This window comes from Seriola lalandi, unplaced genomic scaffold (assembly GCF_002814215.2).
Source record: "Seriola lalandi dorsalis isolate HSWRI2012SDOR001 ecotype SW California unplaced genomic scaffold, Sedor1 jcf7180002054474, whole genome shotgun sequence".
Classification (NCBI taxonomy): Eukaryota; Metazoa; Chordata; class Actinopteri; order Carangiformes; family Carangidae; genus Seriola; species Seriola lalandi.
In genome coordinates, this window is record NW_019525027.1 from 1678579 (window position 1) to 1705601 (window position 27023).

Sequence of the window (27023 nt, forward strand, 5' to 3'; positions counted from 1 at the left end):
TTTTCACATTGACAATTTTCACAACCTAATACTGATTTACTGTTCTTTCTTCATTTGCTCTCCCTCCATACCCCGTCTCTTCCTGTATATTCTTTCCGCTGCCGGTGTGTATTGAGCAGGCTGATATAGCTGTCAGTGTTTCCCACTGCCGCTGAGATTAAGCGGCGCTGGACAGGGGAACAGAGGAGGGAGATTAAATCAAGGCAAGTAATCGATACCAGCACGTCGAGTGAGCCACCAAACACTGGGACTGTCAGACTCACAGCACCTGATGGTCTCATCGGATAAAGAACTCCACTGGAGTGGAAGGGGAGATATTGCTTAAACATTTATTCATCCTTAGTGCAATAGACAGCAATAGAGAACAAGTCCAACAAGAATTTCTACTTCTCTCAGTTTTTTTTTTTTTTGTTTTACCTTACCTCTTATTCTGCCACATTGATGCATCACCAGCAACTACAGGTCCATTTGAAAAAATACAATTTGCACAGTTGCTTGACATAACATAGTACATTACTGTAAGGTCAGGACTTTTATTTAGTCCCACTTTGTACTGAAGGAAGTGTTACAGGTGTCGTTTCAAGCTAAATCTGCTGATGGCAAATTCACTCTCACCTGACAAATATGACAAAGCAGACACCAGACATGCAGCATCTTATCCTCCCCTAGAGACATACGTGTCTCCAGCAGGCTCCACATTTCAACAACCAGTGCACACACTCACAAACACTCACACTCACACTCACACACACAATGCTTCATGCTAAAGCAAGCGTGGAAAAGGGGGAGTACCAACTAAGCATAAAATACATGCTGAGTTTCCCTGATGCTGTCAGATTGCAGGTAATTAATTTTACATTTGAAAGGTTCCCCATTACCAATGCCTGTGCACCACTGATCACAACACATCAGCAGGGAAGAGGCAAGCCCCCGAACTCCTGCAGCATTTTCATGGGAAACACAACCAAAAGAATATATGACTGACTTTGGAGTCAAGATCTAAATCTGCAAGGTAGCCGACTGACTTCTGCTCAGAGATAGAGTTTTTTTTTTTTTTTTTTTTAAACTTACACTCTGTCAATAGCTAAAAAAGAAATTTGACAGGTGAATTATTAGCACAGTATTTACCTTCTCACATCAACAATATTGTCAGGCAAGCAAATTATTTATTCAAATAGTTAATTTGTTTATGTGCTGCAGTTACATAACAGCTTCTTCCAAGTCAAGTCAAGCCAGCAACGATGGCTGATACTGTACGAACTGTAGCTGGTTAAATAAAGATTGCCGCACTCCAAGTGTAATATATGTGAAGTGATCTAAAGCTGTAAACTGTAACTATTGTCAGTCTGGATTCAGAGGTTTCACAACCTGATCAAAATCCTGGTGATTCCAGTAATTCATTTGTCATTAATTCATTACACTGAAAAAGAAAGAAAAAGATTCTTAGCACATTTTTGATCATTTCCCAAATGTTCCCACCGTCTTTTAAATTGTAGATGTACATGTACATGTACATGTGGATAGATAGATAGATAGATAGATAGATAGATAGATAGATAGATAGATAGATAGATAGATAGATAGATAGATAGATAGATAGATAGATAATATTCAACATGTAGCTAGATGCTTGCCGCTCTTCATGTGCACAACACAGTGAACAAAGGCAACTGGTGTTCAGAGTTTCCTCGCAGTCCTGTGGGAGAGCTGGGGAAAGACTAATTTGTATGTTACAGGGGGACAGGAAGGTCAGTGTGTGTGTGTGTGTGTGTGTGTGTGTGTGTGTGTGTGTGTGTGTGTGTGTGTGTTCTGTATTCTCTGTGTGTATATTGCATGTGTGCATTCACATGTGCGCAGCCAGTCCGAGCCAGCTTTGATCGGTGTACTCTTACTATAGACTGCAGTTAGTTATGGATCTCAGCTGAGGCGACTGAACTGAGTAAATATAAAGCCATTTTGGAGCTCATTTAAGATGCAGCAAAAAAAATAAATTAAAAAAACAGCATTTTGACTGCACGGGCAAGAAAGACTAATGAGACTGAGCATGGTGCTTTCAAAACAAGACATTAAAATATTCCTTGGTGAACAGAGTTAAATGAACATAGGCATCAGGTTTTCTATAGCAGCTGCTTGGTCATTGATTCACTCTAGCACTGCTGTAATCTAGCACTGACAATCTTGCAATGTCTTTGTAGGACTTTCTTTATGTACCTGTCCTTAACATGATATATGTGTGACAGGTGTGTGTTAGGACAGAGTGACCAAACATACAGTATAACCCAGGTGCATTAAATCACTTCATCCTCGTCAAGTTAAGATTTAATCGTACAACCAACCAATACCCGCCTTCCAGAGTTGACCAGTAATAGCGAAGTGTAAATGGTGGATTTTTTTTTTTTCTTGCAGTTGAACCCCACTGTCTATGGGCAGCTGGCAAATATTTTAAACCCTTCAAGCTAAACTATCCCGTATACCAAGCCCACACAGTGTGAAAACTGTATGTGTGTTTTGGGGGTGAGAGGGAGGTTTTAGTAAACTGTTGTTGTTAGCCAGAGGTAAATAGAGACAGATACTTACATCTGCACCAAGGCCGTCAAGCTGGCCTCCACTAATAGGTTTTTGCTCCGGCACTTGATCCCTTTTCCGCTTTAGCCAGAAAAGCAGTCTCTCACTTTTCATGCCTGTGAATATTAACCACTCTGCTCCTTCTCTCCTTCTGATTTGGTGGCTGAGTGTGAGGGTACAGTGACTATTTGTGACTATCATAACATTATCAATACTGTATTTTGTGTGGACAAGAGTGACAGAAAGAGTCATAAAAGTTGGTAAAGCTAATATCATGGCAGACAAACTGCAACACAGATGACCTGGATGGGAAAGTGTAAACGGGGGCATGTGCACCACTAGTGTCGTTTTTCTATTTAACTGCATCATTGTTTGTGGATTTGGGCATTAAAACTGTAAATGTTGTGTCGAAATATTTTTTAATGTAGTGTTGGGTGCATTTAAAAGAAGAAGAGAGGTGGGGTAGGAGGGTAAATTGTAGAACTCATATGAACACATAATTTTGAAATCACAAAATAAAAGCACAATGTCTGCATGTTTTAGATTTTGGGGAATCTCTGACATAAAAGGTTTATCCATGTCCATTTGTCCTTGCGACATACAAAAAACATCTATTTGACAAACAGTGAACATTTAGCATCTAAACTACATGGGCCTGCAGCCATCCCTGTGGCAGAGGAATTACGAAGCCTGGGAGAGAACGGGTCACTCCCTGCTCGTCATCATTTGATGTTTTTACCTCCTCGACTAAAGTTGCAGTGCCATGTAAAAATGAAGGGATGGACTCACACGAATCTGTTTGCTCTGCTTTCGAGAGAGGTACAGTGTTACAAATCCCGCTCTCACAAATGGCCCTTAAGCTTTCCCCAAATAATGTTGCAAGCTGCACAGTGGATCTCAGATCTTAGGTTTCTCTGCTAAGTCAATGCAATTAATAACAGGTGATTTAAAAACCCCTGTTATATAAAATGTCACAGTTCTGTTCAGGTTTAGGCTACAAAAGTCTTGGAACCATTTTCACCACAAAATCTCGGTAGTGATTGTGTGACGAGGGCCGTGCTTATTTTTTTTCCATTCCCCATTTTCTAAAATTTGCAAATGGGCCAGCAGTTATTTCCAAAATGCAACATTTGGACCCTTGGCCTAAAGCTGGTGGGTGGCAGAGGGTAGGAGCCCTTGTCCCGCACACCCCACCCCTCCAACCCCCCTTGCTCACTACAGATTTAGATGAACCATCTGGTGTTGGTACCTAACCCTGGACTCCTTGCACATTTGGAACAGCCGTATCAGCAACATATGCTTCTGTCTCCGTGTCTGGCAACCACATACCCATCACCGGGATGGGAGGTGACATCATTCCAATGCTCAGGTGTGCACTTTTAATGGCAGTGGAGCCAGTCTGGCAACTTGAATCATTAGACTTTTTTCACAGTGCACACAGGTGTTATCCTCTCCTTATCCTCCGACAATAATAAGCCCAGGTAGTTTCCCTTTTTCCTCATCACACTATCAGCATCATACTCTACACTGTGACCTCTTTATTATACCTTTTCATGTGCACATCAGAGCTCAGATGTTGGCTTTAATATACTGTATCTTCAGGCTCTGAGCAGGTATTGCTGCGAGTGTCAGGTGCCTGGTATTTTAGTTGAAGGCTCCACATTGTATTTCTCCAGTAAACAGAGTCAGAGTTGTTGTTACATACTTTTTGTTTTGTTGTTTTCAAGGTTAGTCCCTTTTAAATTTGTCAGTTCAAAATGTGTTTGTCCAGTGCTACAGTATACTAGTCTAATGAAGAATTAAGTTCCATGTTTTAGAATTTTCCAATTTTAGTAAAATAATGAATTAAATGTAAACTTCCCAAAAGCAGATAATGAATTCTGACTAAAAGCAGCAAGTTTGATATTGTCATATATTATGGAACTCTATTTAAAGATCGAATCACTTTTGTGATTGGTCCAGTTATCATCAGTGACTATTTAATTGCCAGTTCAAACCATCAATGCAAGCTTCAGATGAGGCCAGGACCTCCAAATCTCGCTCGCTGACATTCTTTGTTACACCCGATGTTTTTTTTTTTACCCCCCCCCAACAAAGTCACACACCAGCAGCAGCCTACACAAATACAAGCTGAAAAGCACCAAAAGAACCCTTCAACCTAAAAAAAATAGTGAGCAAACAAACAAAAGCAGCTTGATGACTAGGGGGAGAGTGGGCGGCCATGAAAGTGCTGAACACAAGCCCATGCCACCTTGGTCCTCCCAGCATTATTCCTAGACAGGAAGATGGATGGGCCCAATGCTATTAATAACTACACTCCACTTACCATGGCGCCAAAACTGCTAACACTGCAACTGCCCCCTGATGCTAGCTAGAACAACCACCTCCCACAATGTCGCCCACATCTCTCCTGATAGGAACACAGTGTTAGGCAACAATACAGTAAAAGGGTGCTGGAAATCTCCAACCTGTCCACCTATCTTCACCCTCACCACAGAACCATGAACCTGGAAGCTCCTGAGGGCTTGTGAAGGTGCCTCTGGTAGTTTAGGTCAGCGTGATGTGCTGACAAGTGTGCACAATAAGAAAATATGGGATGATTCTTGGCATTTAGTTGAGTTACAGTGCAGATTGGTATTCAGAACGAGAAGGTACACTTTGTATGAAACCAACGGCAGAAAAAGAGAAGAAAGATGAGATAGTGAGTGTGGAAAAAAAGGGTAAGAAACTGAGGGAATAGAAGGAGAAGCAAGAAAACAGAGAAATACCAGGAATATGTAGAAAGGTGGTGAAAGAGAGAGAACGAAGAGAGGAGCTTCTAAATGTGCAGAAGCATCAATGAAGGAACACTATTGTTCCTAATGAGGTGTGACAGCCCAGTATAAACTGGAATATGAAGTGAACCATGATTACAGAGGATTAGATAACAACCACTACGCAGTGCAGTGAGAAAGCTTGTCAGGCCTGGCCTTGTTTCCCCTCTCTCTTTCTAAATGTATAAATACTCTATGTGCTGTGTTTCTGTTCATGCGTGCGTGCGTGCTGTACGTGCGTGCGTGCGCGTGTGTGTGTGTGTGAGTGAGAGAGAGAGCGTGTGTGTGAGTGACTACTTTGCCGTCATGTGAAGTGAGGGCAGCACACTATATACGAGATAGCAGTAAGGTCAGCTCCACCTTCACAATGCTACAGGCTATGATATGCAAACATGGCTGACAGTAGGTGCTTCATCACACAGTGGCAGCTTGACACAGGAGCCTTTTCTCTTGATTAATCCCCTCTGCTTGCTTCCCGCTATGAAACACGCTGCAGCCTTACATTATAGGCAAACCACGATAGCACAAAGCTCTGTTTGTTAAACGCCATTACAGCTTTTGAGTTGTCTCTTGCTCATAACATGTAAATATGCTTTTTTTTTCTTGCTGTTTTTTCTGAGTGTCTATTTCAGGCAACAAACTGATAACTTCTACTTCTACTTACTACAGTAAGTTTAAAATATGCTACATGCAGCTACATTAAATTTGATGTTAACTTTTAACACATTACAACAGAAAGTTTGCATATTTTTCATTTACACCCACTTTCTTTTTGGAATGAGTAGATGAGAAAAGTTTTGCTGACAGCGAGACATTTCCCAAACTACCCAGTGAAAATAACTTTCCACCCCTCACCCAATGAACTGTCACCATGTTGATGAAACACCTCTACCGTGGCTGTGACATTCTTAGTTTCAGGAGTGCACGCGCTCCGTTCTGCCAAACATCACTACAGAGCATGCCTAAACATTCTCCCATGCACAGCTTTCTTCATGACGCTCCTTCACTATCTCAGAAAACCAATGAGCCAGCTAATGCAGGCTGGTGGGGGTGGTGGTGGGGTAGGCAGGGTGGAGCAATACACTTTCCCAGGTAGAGTCAGCGGAGCAGCCAACAGATTCTTTTCCCACATACGTTTTCATTTTGATGGCTGTGGATTGCCGCCCCACCGTCTTGCCTCCTCTCAACTTCACTTCATCATTCCACAAAAAAAAAAGGTTCATTTCCTCAATCTCATTTTCCAAAAGATGAGTTTTGCAATCTGTCTCTCTGCTAGATGCACTCCAGCCTTTCCTCCCGCCATTCTGAAAGCGAACACACATACATGGGCCTGACGGTGCTTACATACTGTTATGACCCGACAAAGTACACTCACAGGTAAGCTAATCTGAAAGCGCTGATTTAAGTAACCTGCCCACTGCCGCATTATACATTGTAAAACATGATGATGGTGCATGGGCGTGGCGTTCATGAATGTCATCTAAGGAGGCTAATGGCCGCTGTCTGTTTGAGAGGTAGATCAATACGGTAATGAGGAGACGGAGGCATCGGCGTAATCACCGAAAGCCCAGCGGTGCTGAAATCCACAGAATAAAATAGAATTGGGACCTAGAGGGAAGCAGACTGACTGACACATTCAGTGAGACGCTCTCTCGCTACATCGCCCTGATTCTAATGACATGGCCTTAATGTCAGAGGAGGCCTCCCCTCTTCTCTTGTTCTCAGTTTTCCTTTTGCACTGCTGATTCTCACCAACTGAAAGTGTTGTATATTCTCTCACAGGTTGGTGAGACCTATAAACAGCATGCCTTCTTGATAGTTCACCTCTATTCTCACAAACCAAGAGCTATAGGAACATCCTAATGAAAGTTTCCAATACAAGGCCAGACACAAGGCCTGATAATAATGATTAATTTGAGGGATTAGTAGTGGCATTTAAGGTATACTGGAGATGTAACACACACATTACTGGAGCTCATGCCTGGTGGATTTAAATGGAATTTCATTAAAGCTAAAAGAAAGAATGATGACTTTTACAACTCCCACTGGCAGCATTTTTACAGCCAGACATTTCGCACTAATGACTTGAATATGAAATAGTGACCCCATCGCACTAAGCACAGTTTGAGTAAATTGAGCTCACTGGTAAAATAACCCTCACCGCAGTGACTGGTAAATCTGTTGTTAGAGCTGCTTGCAGCAGGGGTTCACACAGTTTTTCAGCCTCAGAGACCACAAGGAGAAATTTAGTCTCTTGCCCTCGGACCCAAGCTCATTTAAACCTATTGGTAGTCTTATTTTTGTAATTACTTAACAACAGCAGGCTCGTGACCCAGTTATCGTATAAATCATAGTTTTAGCAGGCTTACAGGTATTTCACAAGTTGAGCTAGAGTAGGAAATGCCGCATGCATAATTCATCACTGTACACTAAAGTATTTCCCATTAACAGCAACCCAAGACAGTGAGTGAATGACATCAACTCACAGTCTCATTAACTCACATCTATCCGTTCTGCATACAGGGATGGAGATACATGCCATCACAAACCCTGATATACGACAGGACACATGAGGGGTGTACTGGTTGCGATACAAGCACAGCGTGAGCGTCAGCATCGCCCACTGTTGACGGTGCGTCTGTGACATCCATCTGTTTCTGGCCATGACTGGCTAACTGAAGGGAACCAATGGAGTGAGACCTGATTTGGTGTCAAACGGAGGACTTGGATGAGATACTGTGTATGGATATTGGGTGTGTGTGTGTGTGCGTGCATGTGCGTGCATGCGTGTGTATGTGTTGGAGCCTGTACTACAGCTTATGGTGTTTATGTGCATCCTAGTGAGAGCTAGTGCTAAGAGCCAGGTTTGAGTCACAGTTGCTGGACAGAATGAGGAGACTGGACAGGGAGTAGGTTTTGCATGGTGGAAAAAAAAAATCTGTTAATATCGTGACTAATCAAAAGGACAGCTGTGATGTGACCTCATATCCATATGCCACACAGTCATGTTAATGCAGAAAAAAAACAAGAACCACAACCAGCAGTTCAAAAGTTTAACATGACTTTAACTGTAATTACTATGCGGACACTCATGTCTAAACCTGTTTGACTGTTCCAGCATTTTCCTCTTTTTGATATTTTTTATTGTCTGTATAATTCATTTTTATCATTTTACATAATGTTGCTTTATAATAATCTTGAATTTTAAGTTTATGGGACCTTTTTCATTAAGCTTGAGACCCATATTGCACAGGGTGCAATGTTCCTCGTCACACATCCAAATTCAGTCAGAGAGAAAAAAAAGTCTGAATTTCTGAATTGTAAAAACATGGAATGAATCATAAAAAACATGTACAAATCAGTCGAGAACTGTCTGTGACAATTTGTAGATTTCAAATTAGACTTCAAACTGTAGACAGCACTACATCAATGATATAATTAATTGTGCTGCACAACGACCTTAAACAGCCTCGCTCTGATCAAACATGTGACACAAAATACAGTAAGTGCATGTGACATCATGTATAGTTAGACAAAAGACTTACAACAAATTAAGTGTGTGATATTATCGGCTCCTGGCTCATGCGCTGTAAAATGTCACTTACAATAAAGGCTCCTGTTGTCAGCAGGCAGGAGGAAGAGGGCGGGTGCTTTAGTCTGAAATGATGAATTGATCTGAGTTAACTTATGGATGCTCGACAACCTAGAGGTTGTCACTTAATGATAAATCGACGTAATACCGAGCAACGGGGACAGCAAGTCAAGGACTTGGGGAGGGAGACTTAACGCATGATGGATGATAATCATGCATACTATGTGGCATTTATGCAAGCGTGATGGGGCGTGTGTGTGTGTGTGTGTGTGTGTGTGTTTGTGTGTGTGTGTGTGTGTGTGTCCGTGTGAGAGAGAAAGCACAAGGGAGAGCACGAGAGAGAGAGAGAGCGAAAGAGAGAGAGGGAGAGAGAGAGTGTGTCCGTTTGTGTGGTAGATGGGCTACGATGGTAGATGGTTCAGTTCAGTGAGGCTGCTACATTTGCAAATGTCCTATCACACTGAAATATTGTATCACAGAAACAGGAACTATGGTGATATGTTGAACAAAAAGTTGACTAAGTGGTAGTAAGTCACTAAATATTGGCCACAAAAAGGGTTTGTAAACGATTTTAGTTTGCATTAGAGTGCAATCATAGAGCGCAGTGGAAATAAAAAGTGCATTCAAATAAAAATGGAGGACTTACAAGAAAAACGAATTGTCAAAATGAAAGCACCAGAAGCTGAGGTATCCTGACATTTAATCCCTAGTATGGGTCCATAACTACTGAATTCTACATTTCCCATAATGCAACCCAAATTTGCGACAGAAGCTTTGACTTTGGAGAGCTCCCTCCAGATCCACAGAGATCATAAGTCAGCTCTTTTTTCGAGTAAACTGAACATCATGTGTAAAATTAGTTTACATGCATATTGTCTCAAGACCGTGACAAACCACAAGTTCAGCATCTTACACAAAGGTTAACAACTGGGGATTGTTTACGGCAGTCAAAGTTTTCCAAAAAATGTCTTTTATTATTGCAATAATAATTTAGCTTTATTAAAACTGATGAGGCGACATGATGTATATGAAATGGATAGAATAAAAGGTACAATGTGTGTAGTAGGTACACTCAGAGGACTGATAATAGCACACACGACGTCCCTCCTGGAGGTCGCAGCTCTCCCACGCTTCCTAATTGCTCATGACTGCACAGTGACAGCTCCATGCTGGACACTGGTGGTGGTGAAAATGTTACATAAATTATCTGTGGTCAATATGATCTTTCTTTACAATGTTTTCAGTAGAGACAATTGTTCTGTGCAACTTTAAAAAACACTTATGTCTTCTCCTATTTCATTTCAATCATACTCCAAGAGAGAAGACATATTTCCATCTAGCTGGCTGACAGTGTCAGCATATATTCCCGTCATACCTGGTTTCCTTAAAGCTGTCACGTTCACCTGTATGTACAGTATGATGCATGTCCATCTCCTAACACCTTCCATACTCCCTCTGCAAGAGGTAAAGATCAATACAAGCTGTGCACCTGCTGTCTCTCTAAGCTTCTTCTGAACTCTGTCACTGCTGACAGGGAAGATCAGCAAAGTTTGCATTGCATCAGGTAGCTCCAAAGTACTATAAGGAGAGTCTGAAAGGTGGACACCTCCATAGCAGAGCTGTATGTTTTGATACGACAGGTAAGAATGACTAGCTTACCACTGCTGTCACTAGCTTTTAAGTCTGATGTTTTGGTCAATGTAATCACCTCGGGGTGAGAATGACGAGCTCTGAATACTGATTTGTTTCACTGAGCTAATTCACTCTGAATCATTTTTCAGATTATGCACATAAGTAGCTACTCTACAACAACAGTACTTGACATTAAGGTATACTGTTTTCTTTTTTTACATCAGCTACCCCTTAACCTATTTTCAATCAGATGATGCCTCAGTTACAATGTATTTTCAATTAAATTGGAAATCACCCTGTATTAGGTTTTTTGAGGATTCACGCCAGAATACAAAGGCAGCACTGATGTCACAATACTTACAGATTTTATTAGTCTTTATTTTTGGTAAGTGAATATCATAGGTGCTAGACGGGCAAAATGGTAAGGCTAATTATAGCAGATAAAATGCTCAGTTGGCTCCCTTGACTGTAATGTGTAAAAAGAAAAAAAGAGCATTATCCTTAACTTTGCTTGTATCATGAGTCAAGAAAAAAATGGCTTAATATACCAAATTAGGAACCAAAGCAATTTGATGAATCCTCCAGCAAACAAGCAACACTCTGGCCTTCTGTTGTGATAGCTTGAGTGTGATCAGCTATAACAATATGAACAGTGACTAAGAAACCGAGAGAGAAACACAAGCTCTGCCAATCATATCAATTCACAATATCTGTTGAAATCACATTATTCATTACAATATCTCGGGCATATGCACCAACTTTATGCTGTGTAGCAAAAAGCTAGTTGTAGTCGTTCACATGTGGCATCAGTGATAATTCAGACCATGAGAGTGAACATCAGGAAACTGAGAAGAGGTGAAATCATTTGAGGCTAGTGGGCATGGGTGAAGGGGTGATATACAGGTAAGAGCAATAATATAATCATTTAAGAAAATCTGGATAGTTTTTCTTACAAACATACACGACGTGTTCAAGGCAGGGGAATGATAATTACTCACTGGCATTCAAAAAGAAAGCTTGGTGGGCGCTGTGGTGAAAAGAGGATGTGACATGAGAGATAGGTGCTTTTCAAAAGAGTGATATTTTTAGTTGATTTTGGGAATCAGGTTTTTTCCTAGTTCCCTAAACAGACTGCAGGAGTTGTTGGCTCAACACTGACTGTGAGTGTGATTGTTCCACTTTTGTGCCATAAAAACACTTTAAGAATAGTCACTTAGAAAAAAAATACCACCAATGTGTGATTCACGCCTCTCTGTTGCCAAATTGTGTAGAGACGATTGTGTAGAGAATTGTTGTCTAAATGCTGTTTGGAACCAATACATGATCACATGGAGTGTCACTCACACTTTCCACAGAGATGAACCATGAAAGCAAACAAAGTAAAAAATAAATAAATGTATGTATCACATAGAAGAAATGCTTTCCATACAACAGTAGTTGCACTCACCCCTCTCTGTTTTCGTCTTCATCTGCATTGGAAAGCAGCTGTGATCCAGCCAGCGAGAGGTCCAGAGCTGCGAGGGGCAGATCTCTGTAGCCAAAACTCACCAGCTGGACTGGAGGAGCCAAGCACTGGTTCTCATCCTCCACCGGCTGGGAGATGATCTCCAAGTCTGACAGACCTGCCTGCTCCGCTTCCCTAGTTACATGCCAACACCAGCAGCAGAGAGACAGAGGACCCACACACACAGCAACACAGGAGACAAACAGGACAGAGAAAGACATACATTACTATAAAAGAACAACCCCTTCCACATCGTCCACACTTAAATAATTTCTTTACATAAAGATGGTATATTTTTGATGAAATAAATCCACAACTTATCAATATTCATCAAGAATCATAAAAATAGCAAATAATAGCTGATGAAACATACATGTGTGAGCACAAAAGCAATGCAGATAAAAATGCAAAACACTTTGATAATTATTCAGCCAAATAGCAACGGGGAGCAAACGCAAGGTCAGAGAATGTTACACCCAAACATCACCCGGGAACTATTGAGTACTCATACGATCCTCCGCTGGTTAGGACCAGAGGAGTTGCAGGTGCAGTGCCTTGATCAAAAACAGTGATTTACTGTGTTTGTTTATGTGTATGTGTGTGTGTAAGTGTGTGTAAGTGTGTGTGTGTGTGTGTGTGTGTGTGTGTTGCGACTGTCTAGATTTTCTTGGGCAGGCTGGAAATTTGAGCCACTGTCATCCAATAGTAAATAAGCTTAATTCACAACAACATAACCCGAACAACCCGAACACAAAAGAACTTGAATTGTTGAATTGATGAGAAAGGGAAGAGAAGTGACAGGAAACAGACTGAGGACAGCTGATAGTGAGAGGTGAATATTACTTGATATTTACAGTGTTCACTGCAGATACATTACATTACCCATTACATTGGGAACAATGTTGTAATGATTGCTGAAGTTAAGATTCCTGTTACTGCCAGAATTTGTATAATAGATTTTGTAAATCATATATATACATTATCTTTTTAATTTTGATCAAAACAATTATTTCAAAGCCACACAACAACTCATCCTCAACTAAAGTAACCATAGCTACATTATCTAGAAACCTAATGTTAGGTAGCTCTAAAGAGGGTCATTTCACTATATTAACAGACACACATAATAATTATAATTAAAGTGAATGTTAGTGACGAAAGTTTTTCTGGCCTTGGACAGGTCGCCAGTCTATCACAGGGCTGACATATAGAGACAAACCACCGTTCATGCTGACATTCACACCTACAGGCAGTTTAGAGTCGCCAATTAACCTAAACTGCATGTTTTTGGATTGTGGGAGGAAGCCAGAGTGCCTGGAGAAAACCCACACAAGCACAGGGAGTACATGCAAACTCCATATATGGTAACACTTACACGTACCAAATGTAATATTGTTTTGCTGTGTAAACTAAATAGGTGAGTTGTGATGCCAGTCACCTTGAGATGACGTCCACAGTAAATATTGTATACACATGACAAAATAAAACCGACAAAAACATTGCAAAAAAAGAAAGAGAAAACAGAGGGGACTGCTTATTTGACCCACATATGAAGGGGTTAACTGAATCAATGATAAACAGTAAATCAAGATTCATTTTTACATTCCGATGTTTGGATGTACATAGGTGCCACAGTCATTTAGTTTTTCCATTGATTAGGTTTTAATTGGTATTTGCAATGAGGGCTTTGACCGATTTGACATAAAATTTTTAACATGAGATAAATTAACTCACAAAGGAAAGGTTAACCCAATAATCATGCTTATACAGGGTTGATATCAGCAAACCATCACCCCACACCCTCACCCAGCCAGAGTCTTTAAACTGTAATATCTAAACACATCGAGGCAGCTCAGTTGTGGGCCAGCAGCATGTAACCCAGCGTGCCCACAAGCCCCAGTTGTGTAAAAGCTGGGCCATCTCAGTAGAGCGTGGAGGTGGAAACAAATGCTGAGTGCAGCTGCAGACTGACTGTGTGTGCCCTGTGGTGTGTATTTTTAGACCAGAGCAGATGCTGGTGTATCATGTCTGCTGTGACGTCATCGCCTCTCCCTTTGTCAGCTGAGTGGATCCCCACTCTCCTTCAAACGTCAAAGGAAGTCAGAAAAAGGTAGATCGGGAGGGGAAACTATAGAGGAGTGGGAGCAAAAGGGAGATGGATATCGGGGATTATACAAGGCGGACATGGGAGGGCAATAAAGACAAAAGAAGCTATGAACAATAAAAGAAGAGGAGACAGACTACAGATACGAGGCTGAAACCAGAAAGAGGCACAAGGAGAAGTGATAGTGGTGGAAAGAGGAGTGCAAAGGCTCAGGAGGAGGACTGGAAGTGAGATGTGGAGGTAATTTGCAAAAGTAAGAGTGAAGAAAAATAGAAAGAAAAGTGGAGAGGAAAAGGACAGTGGAAATGTAGAGGTGATAAGACAGAGGAAACAAGGTGGTGAAAAAGAGATGGTGCCTCCATTTTCTCTTTTACCAAAGGAGAAAATTAATAAGAGAAAAAGAACCTTCAGGAAGAGGATAACACCAGTAAAGATTTGCTCCAATTTGCTCCTTCCTTTTCAGAAAGCCACAAGTCTTGTGTTACATGCAGTTTGTACACAAGGTCTGTCAACGAAACACAGAGCAAGTACAAATATCAAACTCTAACTTACCAGAAAAACCATATGATACTCTTCAAAGGCCCCATATTGTAGAAAGTGAGTTTCCGGTGTCTTTTTTTATTATAAAGGGTAGGAATAGGTGCTATATAAATACTGTGAACGTGTCAAAGTGCATAATCCATGGACAAAATGCACACAGCCCGTTTTTAAAAACTGCGCCTTAAAATTAGCCATCAGGACTTCAATGACTTTGTGATGTCACAACAAAACAGTCACCACCCAAAACTATGGCCGAAGCACGGCCCACCTGGAAACAGCATCCAACCTTGCAGGAGTGTTTACCTGAAATCTGTTACACTATATTTTAATTTCATCACTCAGAAAACAGACCTGTTGTTGCTAAAGCTCCGGGAAAAAGAGAGGAAATGTAAAACTACTCTGAAATGCTTTTTGGTACTTAAAACCACAAATATATCTTCTATGGATAACAAAACTTAAAACACCAGAAAAGTGTAAAATATCAGTCAGGTCACAAACCCTTGTGTGCAGCATTTGTTATCACATGATATAGCAGGTTATTGTCTATTTTGCCTCATGGCTGAGACACTCATAAAACACAGAGAAAAACTCCGAAGTGATTGTGGTAATGGCCGTGTGTAGAAAGAACATCTAGCAGCAGCCATTTGCTATCATATACACAGTCATATCCAAACTGCCGTGACAGACAACACTGAGTGACCTAAAACATTCACAGGAGAGGCACGCAATCTGACGGATAGGCATACCTTTAGGAAAGGACAGACATGCAGGCAGATAAAAAGATAACCCCACAAAGACACACACGCACACACACATACGCACACACACATACGCACACAGACATACGCACACAGACATACGCACACAGACATACACACACACACATTCCATGACCCCCATCCCAGGCCACAGCCATGGTTTATTAAAATATACAGTGATAATGTCAATGCTAAAAGACCTTTGATGCAATCTGGAGTGACCTGAGCTGTTGGAGGGCATCCTTATCTGTGTGAATGGGTGTAGGGTGTGTGTGTGTGAAGCAATCAAGCCACCAAGGCTGATCCGATCAAGACTCTGAATCAGTGCAACCTTAAGACTGCAGTAAAGCAGGAACCAGCCAAAAACTAATTCCCAATTGAAGCACATATAAAATATTAACAAACATAAAGCATGACATTTCCCTGCCCTGAAAACTACAAGTTTGACAAGGTAAAAAAAAAAAATCTGGGGTGTGGAATTAGAAAGCAGCCTGCTCCTCATCTGTGCTTGGGCTGCAAAAGCTGCTATCATCATAACACACAAAAATATCAAATATCTGACCAAACTGTCAGCAGTTGAGTTGAATTGTGGGTGATGGAGTCACTTGGTTTTGACAAGGTCGGAGAATGTCTGTCGAGATTCTCAGTCATCCAGGTCATGATTATCCAAGAAGGGTGAATCGAGATCAACTGGGCTCGGCTGTACACTACCGGCCAAACGTGTTAGAACAGCCCGCACTTTTCCAGTTTTTGTTGAAATTTAAGCAGGTCCAGTGAAGTCCAGTGAATCACCTTAAATGGTACAAAGGGAAACAGTAAACTGCCCAAGCTATAAAAAAAAACAAAAGTAAAACATGTATATTTCAAAGATTAAGATTCAGAGATTAAGAAATTGGTTCATTTATACCTATCTTGCCATGATGGAAGCAAATTATACCTTAAAAGTTAATGCAAACAAACAGGTGTCCTGGCTTTTGTTAATGACTTACAAACTCTCTGTCTGTGCAATCGCAGTGTTAGAACAAACTGTGTTACTACATCCTCTGATGCATTATTAGGACAATAATAATACTGCAGGAGGTAGTACTGTATATTGCTATCAGAATGGTGAGAAAAAGTCAAGTAACAAAGGAAGAAATCAAGACAATGACCCAAAACATTAGAAGAAAAGAACCAGGCGGTGGCTTCACATGATAAAAGACCAGCACAGTCTCCAGACTTAAACCCCGTGGAGCTGGATTGGGCTGAACTGGGCAGAGGGTGAAAGCAAAGCAAACTACAAGTGCAACACATTTGTAGGAACTTCTGCAATAGGAGTTGGGATGAACTTTTTGAACCATATTTGATTTCCACTGAAGAAAGAACACCACGAGTGTGTTGAGTCAAAACTTTCGATTAAATTTAGGATTTCAGATTCCATGATTCCTTTTTTTTTTTTTTTTAAAGAATCTTCATTATTTATTTGTTCTATGCTTTAACTTCAGAGAACAGAGAGACATGATTTAATCTTCAGTAATGACTGGAAAAATATAGGTGTTCTAAAACTTTGGAAACGAAACTAAACCAGTAGTGTAGATACTCCTCTCATCCAAGAGGCTTCTTCTGACTGACTGGTGGGGAGACCCAGGTATTTAACCTCTGTGAGGTCATTATCAAGGCCAGTGATGTCACTTGGTTCGTTAGTGCTTGTGGCTGTTGTAACGACAGTCGTTAAGAGTCATTAGAGTCACCTAAATTACTCTAACGACTGTCGTTGCAACAGCCGCAAGCACTAATGAACCAAGTGACATCAGTGGCCTCTATAACGACCCCACAGAGGTTAAATACCTGGGTCTCCCCACCATTCAGTCAGAACTGAGGAAGCTTTTTGGAAGAGAGTGAAACGTCTTGTATCTACAACAGAGTCCAGTTTCTATCGATTCCACCCTCCCTGGAAGGACAAAGAATGTGTGTAACAAAGAGATGGTATCTGTGGTTCTTCTGCACTGATTTTGACCTGAATGTCTATGGTTTTTCATGTAATGGGAAAGCTGACCAGTGGACTACAAATGTACATGTGCACATTTTGCTGCATTCCCTTTAATGCTGCCATTTTTTCCTACAACCATATGAGCGTTAAATGTAATCCCCTCCTAAATTACAAAACAAAATCCAGCCCGCAGTATACGCATATTATCAATCCATGTCTTTGTCTCTGTTTGTATGAACCATGTAATTAAAGTATCCCATAAACCCTGCATTTTGTATAAGACTGTGAACGTCTGTATATCCTGCTTGTTTGTGTTATACTGTATATTTTGTATAACTTCATATAAGTCTGCGTATATGTCCTAATTGTCTGTCACACAGCTACTGTGGAAAAGAATTTCTTCCTTGAGGTAAAAATAATAATATAAAAAAAACAATGTATCAATCTATTCAACTCCTATAACCAGTAAACCACAGCTGAATAAGAGAGCCGACTTGTTTTGCCAGGCCATCTAAGAAATAGGCAGCAGGTTGAGAGAAAGTGGATCCAACACAAAGGTAAATTACAATGTATGTTAACAAAATAATTGCCAGAATACTTGACAGATTAATGATTCTTTGTAATGATACAATGATGATGAACATGATGATTTAAAAAGTAGAGGTGGTACTGTACCAGTTCCTAAGCGCAGTCTTATCATCACTGCGTGCATAGCATACAACAGCAGTGGTTTTTGTTTTTCATTAATAAAATCTCTCTGCTTTCAGAAAAATGTGTTATTGCAATCTAGTCTCAAGAGCTGCTGCCTTCATCCCAATTTGATGGGATTATTTCCCTCGGCAAGAGGCCCTTACATTTCTTTGAAGATAGATACTCTATATAGTCAAAAATATAGTCACCAGAGGCTGTGATGCTGTTAACTGGTGTACAATGCAATATGTATTATATGAGCAAAGAAAATGGATATTAAACCAAAAACCAGACTACAGCCTCTGAGTTTCTGTAGGTACCAGCCCTTTGTCTGTTCAGCAACTGGATGATTTCAGTGAGGTATACCAAAATTGAATTGAATTAAATTAAATTAAATTAAATTAAATTAAATTAAATTAAATTAAATTAAATTAAATTAAATTAAATTAAATCAAAGAATAACATGGCAGTGAAGACACAGCTGGTAAAGAACTAGTAAAGTAAAAGTGAAAAAAAAATCAGTAAATTAGGGAGAAGAAATGTTCCCCTTATTATTTAATCACCCTTTGATGTTTAACAGGTCTTTTTTTATGAAAACTCTGATTCTGATTTAGTAGTTTTCAGTGCAACATCTCTACTGCTGATGTAGTTCTGCAACCAGTGCTGCACTAAAAAAAACGACCCGACCAAAGGAATGAAATGTGTTTGTAATGTGTCCCACTACAGAAAATCTATGACAGGACGGACTAGTATGTTGTGGTATTGTGAAAGTTGTAAATGTGCATCTGTGACAAATTCCTTCACACTTGTTTTTACTTGGCAAAGAATCGATTCCCGCTCTGAGACTGTGGATATACAGTATCATGCCACAGTGGGTTGGCCTGATAGATGTTGTTTTCTCCACGCTTCTCCTACACACAACATCTCATCCATACCACCTCTCATCTACAGCACAGCAGCAGGTTTGGCTCTCTTCCCAAACAATCAGGACTGTACACATAACTACTCATGACAGACACAAGCTGTCCAGAGCCCACTGGCTCACAGCTTACAGTGATGTACCTGGTGCGCTGCCTGGCTGCCAGCCGGCCAGTCGAGATATCAAGAAAAGGTGCTGACCATGCCCATGGATTTATACAATGTTCAGCAAAGTTAGCAGCAGGGTTAGTCATGCATTTTGAGATATTTCAGTGAATGTCTGTTTCGCTACTCTCTACCACTTGCAAGACTTAAAACTTGCTTTAGCAAGGTAATCCATGAGTGTGCTGTATATATCCATTTTATTTTTGTCAAAGTTGCATTAATGTTGCATGGAGATTTCAGACTCATTTACAAAGTGGACTGTGCATCATAGCTCTTCTCATTGAGGAATGAAATTAAATCAAACATGAAATTCATGAAAAAGGATGATCTGAATTTCATCTCCTTGTATTAAAATGGTGCTGTGATGCAGTCAATGTTGTAACAATGTTATAACTTATTAACACTATAATAACTTTAATGCACTATAAGCCAAACAATGTCAATGACAAAACCCAAAAGACAAACCAGCCTCTGTTTCTATCCAAGTGCAAATATAAATACAACATATTTGCTGTCTTAAATACAAACACTGACCTTTCTGAGTACCCCTGATGTTCTTATCTAACAGACAGTGGCAATTGCAAAATTCTCAGAAACATTATTTCATGGAAAGACTAACAAGGCTGCAGCTGCAGAAGAGCACCCACAGGAAAGAAGTGATATTCAGGGGAGCAGGATTCCCTGGGGGTGGCAGATAAAATTAAATTGTGGACTGTAGAGTTGTAGGCCAGGTAGGAAAGGTCATCATGTGGCAAAAGTTGCTCAAGGGATTTCAGTGACCAAAGCAGAAGGTCACACAAGTAACTTTGGGCCAGTGGCGCTGAAGAATGTTCTTTCTCAGACAACTGGAAGTGTCTCACTTATGACCCTCATGACCCCATATGCAACAAAACAGACTAACAAGCAGCCATGGGAAAATAAAAAATAAACAATTTGATTTTGTTGGATTATTAGCAAATGTGAGTAAGCTATTACATTACACTAAAATGCGGAAAATATGGTAAACTTAATAACTGCAAAACATCAGCACAATAGCATTTTGCTCAGTGTTGCCAAGCATTAAGTAAACAAAAAAACAACAAAAAAAACTATGGTGACCTAAGGGTCATCTCTATACTGTTAGCTAACTAATAATACTAACTAATGAAGGTACAACCCCCCCCCCCGAATAAATAAATAAATAAAGCAAAATAATAACAATAATAATAATAATCTATGAAAGTCTAACTACAGAGGGAGGAAACTAACTGATTTCTTCTCTCAAATCAATTTGACTTCAAAGTTCCTTAATATGAACTCAGTGCATTAATAACCTTTATTTAACACTATTCATAAATCATTAAATCCACCCACATTCTGCATTATGACCATAAGATCTATCCTCTGAATAAGATCAACTACATGACAGTCATATTAGCAGTGACACAGTGTTTGAATACAGAAGGTACTGGGTGTGGTATGTGCGAAGTCTAGTATAGGTGAAAATGGCACTATGAAATGGATATGTGTGTAAATGTGAAATAAAAATCTGACCTGCTTTCATGCATTGATACTTAGTGTAAACATTATGCATTTATCAAGGAAATAAAAACCATTATTTCCGAACTCACATCGAACATAGGTGTTGCACTGCTTATCACCTCCCCTTGAAAAACCCAATGGCAGCTTTGAAAGTACACTTTCTGCAGGGGAGGAGAGAAAATGTATTTACATCCAGGCACATTTTATCCTGAACCACACTCCACTCTGTCCAAGGCCTAAGTGGACTATAAGATCAACACACACACATTAGATTAGGTTGTCTGAGCATTATGCCTGAGGATCTACAACACACTCAAACTTGGCCAGAGCACTGAACACAAAGCAGATGTTCCATGCTCCCACCAGCTGCTGTGGAGAACTTTGGAGAAGCTGGACATCATTGTGTATTAGTGTTACAGACTCACTGCATATGAGTATGTAAACTGTTGGTGCAAACTATTCTACAACTTCCAACCGATAGTCAGACACAATGCCTGAATCAGTTTGACGCCTAAATGTAACAGATGTGTCTTGGTGACGGCAGCATACAGATATTTTATTGCTTCACCTCATACAGTCCTGTGTTTGTGTGTTTGTAGTGACGCCATGAGCTAAATACATTTCCTTTTCTTGCTGTTAAGAAAGTAAAGAGTAATGAGTGAGTAATGTTTGTGTTTGCTGCTGACTCACATGCAACGTAATATGGATTTCACATCAAAAGATGAAGATGAGGCAAAAAAAAGACTGTCAGCTTTTACCTAAGGGACTTAATCAGCATCCAGATCAAACCAGGCAAAACCAATGATACCAGCAAAAAAAAAAACAAAAAAAAAACGATCTCATTACACCTTTCTTACGTGCGTGCACCTCGATCCACACTCTATTCACCTTCCTGTCTTTCAAGGCAGTAACTTGAGAAACAAAACATAGTGTTTAACACACTGTTCATGCTGCAGGACTAGGCACGTATCACTTCTACGGAATTTACAAATTGCTAAAGGTAATTTCTTAGAACACCCAATTCAACTTCCAGCGAAACTTTCATAATTTCATGCCAGTGGATATTAATGAAGTCTGCCAGGCACATTAGCTCATTAATAATATTACAGATTAAACTGTGATGAATTGGTGGACTGCACAATGGACTGTTCTGGCCTTGGTGTGACCAGTCTCTTATCTGACCTTTACAGATACAAGCTGTAGAAGACACAGGAGACGCAGAGACCCTCGTGGGGCAGGGCTAAGACAGCAGATGTACAGAAGCCTTCTTCATAATGGAGAGGTCCATGGACCTTTTTACACTGTGTCAGTATCCAATAATAGATTATTTTAATTTCTACAGACACTTAAGGGAATATGGGTCTTGGAAGACTTAATGACTGAAAAGCCAGATTTCTGTAGACTTGTGAAACAGACTTTACTGACTGGCTTGTTTCTTCTGCACTGTATTTTTGTATAGAGGGCATACAGTATATTGTGTATGTCTGTATTTGAGCTGCTGCCTGTTGTATCTTAAACATTGTGCAGAATTCATAGCAACAGTTGTTTTAACACATTTTGAATGTTTAATTCAGTAAAGAGTGAATGAATAATTATAATCATAATGGCATTTGCAGGAAAAATGTATTGGAGGGTGATTTTTCCCGCAGATACGACTGATGAGTTTTAAAATTGCAATATTATGGCGATATATGAAGGAAACTGTAATTGATATAGGTGCTCATTTGTCAAAAAAAAAACAAAAGTCAGAGTAAGAACGATTCGGTCCAGACAAAAGTATTCTGAAGTTGTTGAGTGTATGATCACACACAATTAGCAACAACGAACTATGCAAGTACTGTATCATCTTACACTTTGCTGTAAGTGTTAAAAGTTTGTAGTAAAAATAAGAGTACACTCACATGATGTAATGAGACACAATGACTGACAGATGTTATTAATGTTTTTTCTTGTCTAAGTAGGAAACCCTTGCTCAAGCAAAATTTTTTTAAATCCATTGTTCCCGTTTTAAAAACAGGGCAGGTCTGACGCATGTCATGCAGATCTCCTAAGCTACATTTGTTAGTATCCATAGCTAATAATCTGCATCACCACTGCAGTTGAATAAACAACAGGGTAAACAGCAACATGAACGGTCCCGTCCAGCACCAAAGACCCGTCAGAAGCTTACAGGGAAAATCCACATATGTAATTTACACTGTACAATATTTTCAAACTGCAAACCTCATGCACGGTTAGGAGACAAGATGTAGAATTAGTCAGCTAAATACAAGCAATGGTGGAAGGCAACTAATTATATTTACTCAAGTATTGTACAATTTTGAAGACCTTACTGGAGCATATAGTAATAACCAGAAATGTGTGCCGCAGTACTTTGTTTTTTCATCTTTCCTACCCAATGTAATCATCTTGTGACCCATCAGATTTATTTTGGGATGTTTGGAGGGCTTCCTGACACCCTAGGCTTGGGACCACTGGGCTAAACTACTAACGTATATCTGAAAGTATTGAACCTATAGCTCCCCCTCAACCAGCTACAACATTAAAATGCTGATTACACACCAGTGAAGCAGCATTTATAATCTAATAATCTGTCCATCCATCCATTAGGTATACTGTTTATCCTTGAGGGATGGTGTGGGGACCGGTGCCAATCTCGGCTGATATTGGGTGAGAAGCAGGGTACACCACGCACAGGTCGCCATGTGTGATATAAAATGAAATCAGTCACACAGGCTGTTTTAATGAAAGAGTACTTTTACTTTTGATACTTGAAGTACATTTTGATGTACATTTTGATACTTTAAGTACTGCTGTACTTTTGTTTAATTATGACTTTAACTGACACATATTTACTTAATTTTATGTTGTTTTACTGTCACTGGCAGATTTATTATCTGCTTGTATTTTTTACATTTTATTTAATTAAAAGTAACTTTTATAGAATGAAGCTGACTAATTTGCATGAAACAAAATGTTTGTTTAAATGATATACATAAATTCAGTGTTATTTCACCATCCAAACCAAGGTGAAGGAAGACGTGTTAAAAAAACTGTTGCACAAGTGCTTGAATGATAAAAAGAGGAATTAGAATTTATGTGTGTTTCTCATTTGAGCCTGTTTTTATACTGTATGTTAATGACATAATTATGAGTGTTCAAGTCTGAAAGCTTTTTTGCAGGTGACCTGTCCAAAGCAAATGTGAATAGTAGTCATCTGTTTTAGGATGCATTGTCACCTTAAACACAGTGTGATATGGCGTTGCTACCGAGACCCACTGAGCTGAGCTCTGTAAGGGACCAAGAGCAGGACTGGTTTTCTCATAAAAGCACAAATGGAGCAATGATTTAGGGCTATTCATCTAGGTCAAGAGAATAAATGCAGCTAGTTAAGATGAGACAAATTACAGAGTCATGCTACGCCAGCAGAATCATGAGTTGACAGAGAATAATGATTTTCAGTGTTCTCCCTTACCTCTTACTTTGTCTTCACACACACACTCACAAACATACACACAGGCTACAGCATGTTCCCTCAGAAATGCATCAGCTGTTCTCAGTACACACACCAAGGGTGCAGATTGAAAATGGAAGGCAGGGAGAAAACTGGAGGTGGAGAGGGAAAAGGTGTCAAGTTGTAATAGTTATGGATAATAATAATCAATGTACTGTACTGTACAGAAAGAGTTGACATAGGAACCTGTGTTTACGGCTGCAGAATGGACGCTCTTATAGTCAGGACTGTGCAGGTGTGTTTGCATGAATCTGCATCTCAGTGTGTGTCTGTGTTTAGCATTCAGAGTGACGAGGGTCAGAGGCACCTCAACTGAAGCAGGATCTGAGTGAATAAAGGTCATTATTGTAGAAATGAACGCTCAGAAACCCTGGAAGTGGCATAAAAAAAGGGTGACTGACAAAAGAAAAAGGAGGATCAGTAGATCAGAAAAGGAAAAGCATGCTGGGAAAATAAGTATAATCTATAATAATATACCTTACGTCCTATAGACACTGTAGCTCTCGCATGATTTGTCCTCACAAACAGCTCTGTATTTCTGACTTTTTCTTCAGCATGTTTTCACTAGTTATACTTACACTTCTTTTTTTTCTGTACATGGTTTGGAAGATGAAGAGAGAGAGAGGAAGAAAAGAAGGAAGTGGTGAACAGTGTGTGGACTGTACTTACTCAGCATTAGCCATGATCCTGGGTGATGGAGAGAGGAGGGATGTAGTGGTTATCACAAGGTTTCCACTCGGTTCTGCCCGTTTAAGCGCTGCAGTTCACCTTTTCACCTTTTCAATGATTCTTTCATGTTGAACCTGCAACAAGCAACAAACTCATTAATGCCAGTGAAAAACTTATAAAGCAAACTTATATAATAGCACAAATTTGCTCATTTGCCAGGTTATTAGGAACTCCTAGCTAAAACCAATGTGGTCTAATGCATCAGCCTGGCATTAAATCCAACTTTCATGAGGTTTCTGATGTTCAGCTTTTGTTGAAACTGTTTAAGAGAAGTGTTGATTTAACTGGGATATTTTGGAGGCTGTAGTGAGTGACTGGTGATTTTTATATTTTGCCCAACTCAATGAGGGTAGACTAAAGAATGCTTTAGGCACCGTTTCTGTAGTGTTTCAACGTCAACAACAGAAATACATGCAAATACATGACATCACAACTGAGTTTTAATAAACTTTAAACGTAATAGCCAAGTGAGACTGTTCATAATCATACACCTGCTGACATGAATAAGATTTTCAGAAGGATTTCTTTCTTTTATGCCTGGTTAAAATATCCTTGATCACACACTTTGCAGCATAAGTACACCTATTCTCAGGATACTGTTTAAAGGCTTGTCCTTGAGTAAGTTTTCAGTAAAGTGGCAGCAATGGATATCAAACTTAAAGACACCTCAACCTTACAGCTACAAATGCTTTTGAAAAGTAAAATTCAGATGAAAATGTCACGTTGTTCACAAGTTAACAAGGTACAAGATAAAATAACATAAAGGGAAGAGCCTATACTCCAAGTAGCCCCCAAATGACTGCTGGAACTCCAAACATAACTTTTTTTGTAATCACACCTCTGAAGCATATATCCACAAACAGAGTTGGACACATGTCAGACTCTCCATGCTCCTGCCATCTGAGCTATAATAGCACCTGTGATAAAACTGCACTGGTTTTGCTTGCTGGTGTCAGACTCCAGAGAGGAAAAACTAAATGGGAGTTGTGTGTACAACTACCGAGAGCCCCTCGCTGCACATAAATAATTTATTTAGCTGAAGCAAAGGACCTACCTGTGTGAGATTTACATTGTTGGCGGGTAACTGTGCCTCCCGCTGCCCTCTTGCTGATAGTAATGTCTCCCTCGGCGGTGATCAGAGTAAGTGAAGCAGCAGCAGCAGGATCGCAGTGTGTGTAGGCTGCAGCTATCCTTAGCACTTTGGACGAGCACCGCTGCTTCCCCTGCTCCCACTTGCGCTGCTTGGCTTTCAGTGCAAAACCAAAGAGGCGGCTGAAGCTCAAATGCAAGAAGCATCGTCACTCGGCAAGATCATATTAGCTTTCAAGTGTTATCAGAACGAGATTAAATAACGACCCTTTCTGAGCGCAATCTCCCCCTGGCTGGGATCACTGACGGCTGCGTGTGCTGCTGCTCCAGATCCAGGTTCTGCTCCTCAGTCGAGGGTTTCCCCGGCGAGCGCAGCGGGGAACCCTGCGAAAGGAGCTGTCCAGGTGCTGAAGCGACGAAGCCTCGGCTCTCTACCGACCCCCCCTTCCACAGCAGCGGCAGCAGCAGCTGAGCAACACGGGGCGATTTTCATCCAAACGCCATCAAAACATTGACGTTTTGGTGCCGGAGACTGACAGTAGTCAATGAATCGTGTGACATTTGCATCGCTCCGGTCACGACATAGCAGTCTAAAAATGTTGGTCGTAGGGTGGACGAGCGTGTGTGTGTGTGTGTGTATGTGTGTGAGAGAGAGGGGGGGGAGAGGGAGAGAGGGGGGAGAGAGAGAGAGAGAGAGAGAGAGAGAGAGAGATAGAGAGAGAGAGAGAGAGAGAGAGAGAGAGACAGAGTGTGTAGATTTTCCCAGTTTCCCGATCGAGGCCAATTTGAGAGCGGATTATCGCCACAGATGATTTTATTAGCTTTACGCCTGGTAGGTCGTCCCTCTCTGTGTCATGAGCGTTTTTTATGGTTTCCCAAAATAAAGATACTATGGGAATATAAATTGTCTTTACAGCAAT

General features: G+C 40.4%; 1 protein-coding gene across 1 annotated transcript in view; it reads right to left on the reverse strand.

The window, feature by feature from the left end:
- Positions 1-26728, reverse strand: part of LOC111659117 (transmembrane protein 266-like) — a 47731-nt gene extending 21003 nt beyond the window's left edge. Inside the window, exons 1-3 of the mRNA XM_023411943.2 lie at positions 26069-26728; positions 24955-25088; positions 12050-12241 (exon numbers count right to left, since the gene is read on the reverse strand). Coding sequence (XP_023267711.1) covers positions 12050-12241; positions 24955-24968 — 206 coding nt within the window. The 5' untranslated portion in view covers positions 24969-25088; positions 26069-26728. The remainder of the gene's footprint in view (positions 1-12049; positions 12242-24954; positions 25089-26068) is intronic.
- Positions 26729-27023: the final 295 nt, after the last annotated feature.